Source organism: Epinephelus lanceolatus, chromosome 3 (genome assembly GCF_041903045.1).
Source record: "Epinephelus lanceolatus isolate andai-2023 chromosome 3, ASM4190304v1, whole genome shotgun sequence".
Lineage (NCBI taxonomy): Eukaryota > Metazoa > Chordata > Actinopteri > Perciformes > Serranidae > Epinephelus > Epinephelus lanceolatus.
Window position 1 is genome coordinate 28,185,700 of NC_135736.1, and position 12,845 is coordinate 28,198,544.

Below are 12,845 nucleotides of genomic sequence, written 5' to 3' on the forward strand. Positions count from 1 at the left end.
GAAATCATCTGGCATATCAGCGATGCATGATGCAATCTATCCTGAGTAGCTCACCAATGGTGCACTCGACTGTAATTAAGTTGCGGTCTACCATCTCACCTAATCAGCCCCTCTGGGCATTTAAAGGCAGGAGGTCTATCCCATACAATTACTGCAGGCTATATTTGAACGCTGAGTCCCCAAAGTAACCACTTAGATCATAATAAGAGTCGAGCAGTGGTCAACATAGACATATGCTCAAAATTGAAATCCCTGTTTCATATTCCCCTCACAATGTTTGAAGAAAGATATTCGCACATCCAGCTGTCTCAGATGCAGGTGCATTGGAAAATATCACTTAAGTCTATGAACAAAAGATCCCGCACACTGCTCTTTCTCAGCTTCACAATTTATTTGTAACACTAACGTTTCAGCCCTCCTGGACCTTTTGTCGAGTGTTCAACACCATTATTTCCAACACTGAGCTTAAAAGGAAACTGCGCCCATGTCACAGGTGTGCACAGGTGTGGGGGAATTAATCAACTGTAGGTGTGTTTTTCAATAACTAACAAGAGCCTGTGCACCATATGTCACATATCCCACAAAAGACAGAACAAGGGAACAAGAAAACAGGAAACCTTAAAAAACTCAAGCTCCTTACACAATAAAATGTTGATTTTATGAATCAACACATCGGCTTTGCAGCTTTCATAAATCATTCAAAATGTTCAACATTGTATACGCTTTCATGTATCATAAATTGGTCTTTTGGGATCCCCAAATCCATTATAGCATGACATGCCATAGTATCTCATCATTTAATCCTTTGGGAGATAGTGTTTGCAGATTTAATATCCAAAACACTTCTCTCCTGCTTCATATTTGTCCAATGTTTTCAGTGCCCTGGAACCTAAATGATTCAATTCAATTTTATTTATAAAGCCCAATATCACAAATAACAATTTGCCTCAGAGGGCTTTACAGCATATGACATCCCTCTGTCCTCTGAACCCTCACAGTGGATAAGGAAAAACTCTCCCCAAAAATGATGAGATATATGTTTGAAGTCATTGAAATGTACCCTCAGCATTGAAATGAAACCTGCACCCCTGCATGCCACTGTCCATCTATAACATTTAATAAGGAAGAAACAGAAATAAAATGCACATTTTCCCTGCTACAGTAAACCAAGAAATGTATATTACTAGTCCTCTGAAACTTATTTACTAATATCCAGTAATGATGCAACCTGATTATATTTATCATTTTAACCTTTGTGTCCACACACCACCGTTTTATAGGAGCTGAGCGGTCGTGCAAAAAGGAAAGACTCCAAATATTTGGATCAGACATCACATGAAAGTCAAGTAAACAGACATAGCTGCATCTTTAAGAGAGCAGGATGCTTCATGACACCAACCTTCGCCTGTAATAAATGTCCTGATTATAAAAGTGATTTATTTAGCAGATCTCTTTAAACCACTGAGTAAAAATGTCTTCATTTTCAAAGTGCAGTTTGTGATGTAAAGGTGTCTGATTCTACTGAGAAGCGTGCCTTAATGCGCCCCCTCCAGCAGACACACAATGCACCCAACACACAGAAAAAAATGTATTCTTATATATGTCATATCATGCAAAATATATGATCTATCCTCCTGGAGTATTACAGGCTGTGTTAGCAGAGAAATGATGCTGCTGGGATCTAAAAGTAATCAATTTCAAGTGCAAGTGACGCTCCTATGGATGCCTGCGGCTGATACAGCACTGCCTCCATCCTCACCCTCTCCCCCCCATTCATCCATTCATCGGGTTTACTCTGCTGCACCACGTTGCCTGCGCTGGGCCAGTTCGGGTTGGGATGGCACACAGAGCATGAGAGGTCCATTTTGAGAAAGGCGCACTTTTTCTGAGGCGTGAGGCAGCGCTAATAAAGAGCTCACAGGGAGCATCCATCGGTCGGACCGCGGTGACTCATTGCGCACGGTCAGTCCGTCAGGGGGCTTGAATTTTGCGCTTCGCTTTGGAGGATCGATACCTCTATTCTGGTGGAAGGCGTGGCTTGGTGTCACCGACACAGGGCTGGTTTTCCATATTCATTCCCAGGGTTTAGCCTCATCTCACTGATACGGACGCGCAAACGGCACCCCAAAGGAACGGGACATAAAGCGTCTCTCAAGGTAAGCCACCCTCCTCTTCTCTTTAGACTGTGCTTTGCTTCGTGTCAGATGTTGAATTTGTCCGCAAGGTCATATCAAATCAGCAAATATCAGTGGTCTCTGTGATATTGGGGTGGGACAGGGCTTCAAATGTAGGCTACAGTACATGACATAGATCTTAATTGGCCCGAATAGGTCGTGTGCATCACTTTAATGTCTGTGACGCTGTGCATGATTTTACATTCTGCACACACACTTTGTTTTTTCCAAAGTGCTGCAGGAAAAACAGACACCCAGACGTTTTAATTGTTGAATATCTAATTACAGACAGGATATGGTGTCCATAAATATTTGCACTTTGACAACAGACACGCAGATGCGTAGTGGGAGAGAGCACACACAAATGGGCTGCTACACCTGTCCATGACCCAAAACAGTTGACTGTTCTTCTGTTTTATTCAAGTCACATATATAAATTATTATTTCAGGCTACCAAGCACAGCATGAGATAAATTATTATATTTGAATCTAGACATGAATATGACCTGATCAGTATGGCCCCTGTGATGGATGACTTGTGTGTCTGTTGCTGTGAGAGGGGTGTGAGAATAACTGAAAAGACAAGGGTGTGTTTCAGCTTACTTTCACTGAGACGAGCTGCACATTATGCAGAATAGATTATCATCAGTAATGTCACTGGAAAGGAAATGGCCAACTTGCTCCTTGTGGACCACTGAATTATCAATAGTTGGTTCTTCCTCCCCGTTGGATGAAGCCTATAGATTGCTTTGTATGATTAAAGTCTTGCTCACAGTGCAATTCATCCGTCTGACTCCAAAAAGGGATCACATACTTCAGACGTCTGCTGAGTGCGGGCACATTACTCGCAGAATTGGCTCAGATGCTTTTACACTTTTGGAAGACAGATTGAGATGGAGTCATTCATCAGATTTGGGATAAAGTGAAATGTGAAAGTGAAGGTTAAATGCTTTGAAGTTGTGCTCGCTCGATTATGAGATAGAAAAGCATCCAATGACCCATTTAGGCTTTCAAACCTGTTCTGTTTGTGTTTCACTAAATGGCAGAGAAATGGAGTTAAACATAAGATGATAGATTGTTTTCTTGCTCACTTTAAGTGCGTTTGGCATTTTGCGGGGTTGTAGAATAAGATGAAATAGTTAAGGTTATTTATTATTTATTAACAGTGCTGTAAAATGTGCACTTTATAACAGAACACAGCAGTGAACATTTAAACTGACATAACAGCACACAGGGGTCAGCTCCCTCTGTGAGCAACAACAGAGGGGCTGACCAGCCATCCTTTACTCCTCATACAGTAACACTGATTATCCTGGATATTTATGATAACGTCATATGAGCTACTGCCAAGCAAACACATAAATTAGGAAATCTGGACCCAGATGAGACTGTTGGACCCGATGAAACTCCACAGAATGTGGAACATCCACAATTTTTAATCAAGCACATCCTGTCCTTATCGGTAATCACTGTCAGCCTACATATGTCAAAGTCTTGTTCCTGCACTTTGCTTACTTTACTTCCCAGTTTGTAAACTTTGCTTTGCTTCGGTCTGACACAGCATTTCTGCACGCTGTTTCTGTAGGGATTACCCCCAGTTGCTCGTTTTTTTTTTTTTGGTATTTGTACAGTTGGATCGAGCAGTTTGAATATGAAAAATCATTCAAATTAAAAGATAACAAGTGTCTACAATAGTGTTGTCATGAATCTGGAATTTCTGCCTCAAGTACACCTTGAAATATATCAATATTTGTCACCAGTTTCAATACTGCAGGGGAGAACTGAGCTGATTTAGGGCATACAATTTAATTTTTTATGAAAATATAAATATTACAAGGCTATAGCATGACAGTGACAACCTTTCTTTCCTTGGTTAGTAGCAGAGAGCAGCAGAATGCCTGGAGAAAGCCAAAGAAAGCAAAACTGTGTGTCAATACTGCAGAAACTGAGCACTGAAACCATTTCAGTTATTCAGTATTGATATGTAGAAAGATTTTTGACAACACAAGTCTAGAATTATTTCAATTCTGCATAAGTGTTTGCTAATTTATTCATATAGACTCTCATCACAAGCAAACAGCACTGCAGAGACACAATAGAAACGTATCTTGCTGAAAAGACATAGCTGCAAACGCTCCAATAACTGGACATAGAGAATTGTTATTATAATTGTATGTTATGATTAATTGAATAATTAGGCTTGGAGTCACATGCATTAAACCTATTTCAAAGCAGCAGTTAAATTAGGCAAATACGGGTCATTTGTTGTTCCAGTGCTTTCCCTTTATTCCAACACTGATTATTTAAATGCATGTTAATGAAACTGTTCAAAGAATCTCTGTGGAATGTAATTTACATAATGCTCATCCAGGCCTGGACTACTCTGTGAGTCGGGTCTCATTATTCTTGTCTAAATCAAGATTTAAGTGAATGAAAATTGAAGCTCGATCATTAAAAACAAACTGTATTTCTATTTCTCCTCCTTTAGGGAATCACACAAAGTGACAGACATTGAGCGTCTGTTTTCAGCTTTGGATTACGACAATATTTAAGGACTGAAACAGTGAATCCGGGATGGGAACTAACCCAAAAAGGACAGTGACAGTCCAGATGGTGCCTCAGCTGGCTGTGGTCGACACGCTGGGCAATAAGGAGACTAATGCCAACTGGGCTAAAGAGCCCAACCTCAAACTCTCTCAGGTTTGTCCAAAACCCACCCTCACATCTCCTGACCACAAACAGGATAACTCATCTCTGACTGCTTCCCCCGCTAACACCATCCCACATACCCAAAAAACAGCTTCCAAGGGAGGTGAGCCAGTTAGCGACACTGTGTCAGACAAACCAGTACCAGCTAATGGAAACCAGGCAAAGTCGGAGCTTGTGACAGGTGGAGACCAACAGATGCAAGACCTGTCTCTAAAAGACCAAAGTGTGGGTGAGGCAGGAGGTGACCAGAGGGATTCTAATGCTAATATGAAAATGTTAAGCCAGGCCGATGAAAAGGATATCTGTAAGGCCGGTGTGTCGCCTGCTCTTTCAGCGCCAAAGGTCGACACGCAGACCAATGACTGCAGAATAAAAGGGCCAAGTGCAGCAGAGAAGGAGTGTGCGAAGCTGACATCCTCGGCCAAAGCCACAGCCAGAGAGGACTATAACAAACATGTTTCTCCAAATAATAAAAATCTTAACAATGCCTGTGATTTAAGGCATACAGCATCTGAACCACAACACGATAATACAGGGAGTATTTCAGCTCCCAAAAACATGGACACAGCTGTATCACAGAAATCTCCAGAGCCCGATCATATACATAGCTACTCACAAAGCTCTGTCAGTCTGCAAGAGACTCCCAAACCTAAACAAAGCATGGAAACTGCTGCAGTGCCACTTTGCTCCACTTCACCTCCCTCTAAGAGCAAAGATGCAGAGTTTACAAATAATAATTCAAGTTCGACACATCCAGAGAAGGATTTGCCGCCAGTAAAGAAACCACAAGTCTCCTTGGATAAACATCAGCCAGCGTCACCACAGAAGGACTCCTCCACTCTGCCCCAGGCTACACAAAACATGCCGGCAGATGGGCAGGTGTCTGAGGAAGCCAGCCAGACTGACACAGCTGTCTTTGAAGGGCAGCAGCAGCAGCAGCAGCAGCAGCACAGCAAGCTGTACAGGGAGGCTTCGACGATGACCTTATCCCCGTCGCCCACCCCAGTCAAGCAGTGTCACGATATGGAGGTTCAGGCAGTGGCGAACATGTGCAGTAAGGCCGTGGCCACAAGCCCGAGCCTGCTGCCTTTCAATGTGACTCGCAGGCCGAGTGGCGGTGCAGTCCCCGTGGAGGTGGCGCAGAGCCTGGCTGTAGTCTACCAGGTTGACGGCAGCGTGGGGCTACATCAGATGAACATGAGTTCTCTATCTGCTGATCCGAGGTCAGAGAGACTCACTGTTGAGGCGGAGATGTGCCCCAGCCAAAATGCCGGCGTGGTTTTCCACTCGGAAACTTTCTCCCAGGAGAAAGACAAAAGGCTCGGAGCGAAGCTTAAAGACCCCGGGCCGGCTCTCTGCAACACTCAGCCAGTTTATCAAATCAATATTGAACACAGCAACCACAAGGAGCAAGGAGAGATGGGAAAGTCCCAAAATATAACAGCAGTTCAGAAATCTGCTGCGAAAACAGCCACTCCTGAAGCTCCCTCTCTCCAATCAGGAGCACCCCCAGAGACAGCTGGGGCTACCAAGTCTGGAACTGCTGACGGTAACAAAGCTGCACCTGCTCGGGCTGCTGTTACAACCAAGCCGAGCCAGGCCCCGCCAACAACAACAGCAGCAGCAGCAGCAAACACCACATCAAAGTCAGATCAAACTAAAAAAAAAGACGAAATTCCCAAACAAACGGCTAAAGCTGGAGGTAAAGCCTCGAAGAAGGACACAAAGTCGGGCAAACAGAAGGTGGAACCGGAGAGAAAGGAAGATGAGGATGAGGATCAGAAAGGAAAGAGCATCCACGATGTCGTCTGGGATGAACAGGGGATGACTTGGGAGGTCTACGGGGCTTCTGTGGACCCAGAATCCCTGGGTTTTGCCATTCAGAGCCACTTGCAGTGCAAAATCAAGGAGCAAGAGAGGAAACTGATTGCCCAGACCTCCTTCCGAAAGTCAGTCTCTGGTGTCGATTCGCCGAGACACGGCAGGAAGAACAAAAGGAGGCAGCAGAACATTTTCAGGTCAATGCTGCAAAATGTCAGACGGCCCAACTGCTGCGTGCGTCCCCCTCCCTCCTCCGTCCTCGAGTAGCACAGCACAGAGGTAGCCAATGTCAAACTCCTCCCTTTTCCTAGAGGTCAAAATGTTTGTCCTCCCCTCGTCATTGCAATGCCAAGTGAAAGCGTAACGGGACGACGATCCCTGTAAGTAAGTATACTGGAATGTTGTAGCATAAAGAGTCCAACTGTGTGATGTTTGTGATCAAAGAAGGTAGGAAATAGAGATATAAAATGAACAACCCAAGACTTATTTTCTAGAAATAGATATTATAAAAAGAGAGAAGACTTCTAACAGTTTTTAAATAACAGAGGCAATAATAGTGAAATGCATGTACATTAGTTACAACGGCAGTGGTGTGACCTGAGATGACGTCACCGGTCATGGGGTTGACATATTACTTACTGTCAGAATATTTGTGCAAATATATTAAACCAACATCTCATTGCATTTTGGTGCATTTGGTATATGTTTTTGAGGTGTTTTTTGGGGGTCCTATATTTATAAGATTGCTGTATTTTCTTTTCATGCACATTTCTTTTTAGTGAGTGATTACGTTGTGCAAAAAAAGGGACTGTATGCATACATGCGCTGTTTAATCTCTGTTCTTCTTTGGTTTTCTATTAAAACAAGTAAAAACTAAGTCAAGCTTTATATATTCTTCATTTTGGACCTCTTGGCAAGAACTTAGGTGCTTTGTTTGTGACATTTTACTCCTTGACAAACAGGTTTTTTAATTTATAGATATTTATTACATATTTTATATACAACACAGAACTAAACAGCTTAGATAAAATGGGTAAATAAAAATAAATTATAATAGTGGGCATTATGTCCATCCCCAAACCTCATCAACCACTACAACAGAGAGAAATAACATCAAATATATATATAAACAAATAGCAACAGAAAACATGATTCACAGGAAACGCAGAGTTTGGCTAATCCAGGTTAGGAAACCTTTGTCACATGGAAGATGACAGCATCGGTCCAATGTACTCTGAGGCCCGTTTCTACCAAACACTTTCAGTATGGTACCTTTGGAACGTAAAGTAACCCTTCAGACATGGTACCTAGACCCTAGCGTTTCCCGTGCAAACAGTACTCTTAAACTGCTCCGTCCAGCACTCGCTGTATTTCCGCCTTTATCAATCTGGACTTGTTTATCGTCCAACAAATGGAGTTACACGTTGACATTTTCAGAACAAAATAGAACAGGCTGCAGTGAGAGTCTCTCTCCATGGGATATTTAAAAATAGCGGGTTTGTGTATTTAGTCCTTCTCAGGCAAGCTCAGGGGTTTAGTGACGCTGTAGCCCACAGGAACAACGCGCCGCAATGTTTTTCTTTCTCCGAATGAGGATTTGAATATATGTCCCGTAAATTAATATATATAAACGCTTAAAGATCCACGAGATTACTAAAAGTGTATGTGTCATATAAAAACTAAAGTAATGGTCAAAGTTGTCACAGTGATATTTAAGGTGTACTGATTGATTCACTTCATCACCTCAGGCACTGAGTAACATTACAAGTTTACGTTCCACCTTAAAAGTCGCTGGCAGTCGGCCCGGCGAATTAAGTTATTTTTGCTCCAACTACAGCTGCTGCAAGAGGCAGTAAAACTTCCTTTCATTTTATAGTTACAGTCTGCTGATAAAACTCTCCACAGTATGAACAGTGGTTGCATGAGCTTCAAAACCAGCCACAGCTCAGCCCTGAGCAGAGTGACCGTCTGCTATTTACCAATCAACAGACAGCTCCACCTTTTAGTACCAGATCTGTGTGCTAGGTACCCCAACAGAGGGGGGACCAAAAATGGGGACGGAATGGAACGGTTCCATTGGTACCATCCACAACAAAAAAGCGTACCAAACTGAACTGTACCGTACCAAACTGCTTGGATGGAAACAGGGCTTAAGTAAGGGTCCCAAACTTTATAAAAAGCATCCACTGAAGAGTGAAGCATACAAGAAAATATTCTTTGGGAATGTACTCCATTATAAGATTGTGCTACGACTTTTTTGATGGAGAGAAATCCTTGATCCAAAAGAGAAAAACATTCTTTTTGGCAGCAAATGTCAATAGATTGTCTTGTGTCTGATATTTATAATATGACCATCTGGGAAACAAAGTTGGAGGTACATGGGGTCTAACTCTATTGGAACACCAAATATAACACACAGTTTATCCACAATACCCCACCAAAAGCTTTGTAACCTCATCAAAAAGATTTAACACAGTGTGGCTTTACAGGAATGCTCATAAAAAGAAATAAAGCCTGAACATTAAAGAAATAAATCACATGCATCAATAACTCACGGTGAGGTAGTGTCTGTGTGTGTGTGTGTGTGTGTGTGTGTGTCTAAGCCAAGTGCACATGTCAGGGGATGTGAAAGCAGCAGGAAACATCAACGCAGTCCACAGGAGATACGAGAGAGTGACAGACTGCAGCTGAGAGTAAAGATACAGTCGGTTGTAGACTGTGCTGGATAAATTAGTGTCAAGCTTAATGAGACAGTTTCTGATCTCTAACGAGGGCACGATGTTTGTTCAGATGCTAGTTAGCTCCCAACTCTTCCCTGTTTTAATAACAGGAGATCAACATCCCAAAGTTTTGCATGTGTGCCTAGTGATAAACATTTGAAAGCAATGCAAGCTTTTACACAAATCCACCAGTTTGCATTGCTTAGCTTTGTGTGGACAGAAGATCTACAGGGTTCAGTCAGCCAGAGAAAAACATTCAGTGAATTTCTGTGAAACAGTTTTATAGGTCAGTGAAGGGCAGGAGAGGAATGATCTTGGGGATGTTTCGAAGAACAAGCTGTACTGTTTTGGGCTATGCCTTGTTTTGTTGTAAGGCTGAATCAGAGATAAGATTTTGAGCAGATCAACTGTAACAAGCGCAGAGAAGGCTAAAAAAAAGTCTGTTTTAGTTTTATCTGCATTGAGCAGAAGATATTGTCTACTGCTTATTGTGTATTGTATTGTCAGTAGTGGAGACCTGAGTGCTGAGGACGCTAAAACAGGCCTTATCATATGCAGGCCTGATAGCAGTAATATAAAAGCATACAGGTACAAGGGCATTGTTAAGATCAGCCCAGTAGGCAGAAGAAAATGTTGGCATTGTGTTTCTCCAAACCACATTTACATTTGTGCATTTCATATGTGTCATGTTAATGTTTCTAAAGTGATGTAGTATATGAGCTGACTTTGTAATCAAGAGGTGGAGGGAATGGTGGATGGCTTGCCACTAAGGCGAGATACCTGCCACACTGCAGAGCACGGTTTTAAACCATCAAACAACAAAACCAGTTGTGACTTAGTGAGTCGTTGGTGTGTTTCCAGCTGCTTTTTAGGCACCAAATATGGGTGTTTTTTAGTGACACTTGGCTGCCATTAAAAGTGGTTGTTTTAACAGAGACATTGCTGCATCTCCTGTGGTGATATAACCACAAAAAGCTGTTTTTTACCAAGACATCATTGCTTTTCCAGTGAGGATTGTGCCACCAAAACCAAGCATTTTAAGCCAAAACATGATCTTTCCTATGCATATCCAAGTGTTTTTTGTGCCTAAAAGTAACCACACATCCACCACAGCATTGCTGAAACATGAAGTTTCAATGCGTTACACAATAACCTACAAATGTAACATACTCAGGGTGTGCAGGAACACACAATACCAACATTTTCCTCTGGCGATTGGTTTGTTAGGACACCGAGACTTTCTAAATCTAAGATAAGACACCATTAGTCGTGATTTTCAGAAGTGGTACTCGAAAGTGAGTTGCTGGCCTACAAACTTGCAGTATCTTTTCTCTTCATTTCTTTAAGGCTCTGCACACCCACACAGGTTTTCGACTTGTAAACAGTGTACACATCCAAATTAAGACTGGGAATCTCTTTTTCTCCCCAGCACTCAGATATAACTGACTTGGCACCTAATAAAACAGAAGTGCCTGAAAACCAAACAAACATAGGGGACTCATGCCAGCAAAGTCCCCCTCAGTTTTACTTCATCAAAGCCAAATTTAATGGAAATAGTGTTACATTTTTTAACCCTCACACTTCCAATTCTGTAATTGTATCACAGCTTCAAGCTGTTTGCTGACACTTGCAAGTCGTGAATCTTTCCCATCACTAATATCCATTTCATGTGATGTGCACGGGGCATAAAACCTCCAGTCAGGTTAAAATTTGATGAGGCTGTGCTGCATATAATTAAGCAGTCTGTAGACACCCACACAGTCCTGAGAGAAAATCTAAACACATAACCTAAGTGAAAACACCTGAGTGTGTTAAGCCAGGTAGCTTTGTTTTTTAGCAAAAAATTTGCTGTCTCCGCATCCGGATAGTAGTACATGAGGCAGATAATCTGAAAATAACATGGTCCTGTCTCCTCATAGTGCTCCTAATGGTGCAAGAATCAGGAAACAACCAATCAGAGCCAAAGAGTCTCTAAGGCAGCTGTCAATCATGTCACTCACTGCTTGTGAACTGCAGTTTAACTGTCAAACTAGGCAGTGCTGATCAGAAATATGAAACAAGATTCTGTTACTTCATTGCCAATTTCTGGCCTCTAATGTTTTCAGAAACGTATTTTAGTGTACTGTTTAGCCGTAAAATGAGAAAATTGCTCTTCATCTCGTCTTGACTGTGTCCAACATGGCAGCCAGGTCACAAACTTTCTCATTCTACAGCTGAACAGAACAAAAATATGTTTCTGAAAACATCTGAGGTCAAAAATAGACGATGCACTGACAGGATCTTGTTTCATTTTTGACCAGCACTGCCTAGTTTGACAGTTTGACCGCAGTTCACGGAGTTCATGCCAGTTACTGACATGATTGACAGCTGCTCTCTCTGAAAATGACCTGTGATTGGTTAGATATTCTAAAGCCTGACAACAGAGCCAAGCAGAGTATCAGAAGTCTAGTGTTCTCTCAGACCACTTGAATTACAATAAAGTATATTATCGGATTTTTGCTAAGCAACACCAACATTAAACTGCCTACCCGAGCTTAAAGCAGGGTTTAGAAACCTCAGGACATGGTCTGAATAAATTCCAATTAACTTTGTTTAGAATAAAGGCAATTAATAATGTCAGATCTTTGGAAAACTGTAAAAATGTATATTTGGAAAATAGATAGAAATAACAGCCATATGGTGAATATTTTCAATTAGTTTTGTTCTGTTAGTTCTGATTAACTTAAGGCAGCATGATCCTTTTACACTTTCAGGCAGGTAACCTAGCAAATCAGATGCAGTAACCATAAAATGATGTGTTATATGATTTTAAATGGAATATTCTGGGGTTCTTGTTGCACAAAACAAGACATCTGATGACATCAAATTGGGCTTTAGGAATTTTCTTGCTATTTTCTGATCTGATTTTGTTGTTTACTCAAAACAATTAATGTGTTTTCAAAAGGCTTTGTTTCGACTAAAACACTTCATACTTCCAGAAAACCATTCTTTCATAGTGAAAACTTCCTTTCAGTGTGAATTTACTGTCCTGACCAGTGAAACGCTGATTTCAGGCGACTGCTGTTATTGTCTTAACAAGCATGTCACTTCCTGTTAACATCAGGATGTGATAGCAGGGAGGAAAAAACTCCTCTAAACTCGTAGTCTCTGTCACAACCTGTAAAGTCAGACTAAAGCGCCTAATCTTTAAGCCCTTTTTTTTTACGATCCACCAGGATCAGAGGACACAGAAGTTGTGCTTATATCTGTCTCGCCGACCTGCTCAGATTTGTGTAAGAACAAGAAGCTGCAGATGTCTCTGGAAGCTGCAGTGACCCCCATGACCTCTTTACGTACTCTTATTTAATATAAGTCTCATCCTACGGAGCCGATGGAAGGGTGCCAAACTGACATCACCAATCTCAGTCATGTTAAGTAAATT

General features: G+C 41.8%; 1 protein-coding gene across 1 annotated transcript; it reads left to right on the forward strand.

Annotated features, from left to right (window-relative positions):
* The first annotated feature begins 1,786 nt into the window (after nucleotides 1-1,786).
* On the forward strand, nucleotides 1,787-7,579 carry gprin3b (GPRIN family member 3b). The gene is made up of 2 exons (XM_033623426.2): nucleotides 1,787-2,156; nucleotides 4,663-7,579. The coding sequence occupies exon 2, from the start codon at nucleotides 4,749-4,751 to the stop codon at nucleotides 6,969-6,971; it is 2,223 nt and encodes a 740-aa protein (XP_033479317.1). The 5' UTR covers nucleotides 1,787-2,156; nucleotides 4,663-4,748; the 3' UTR covers nucleotides 6,972-7,579.
* The last annotated feature ends 5,266 nt before the right edge of the window (nucleotides 7,580-12,845 follow it).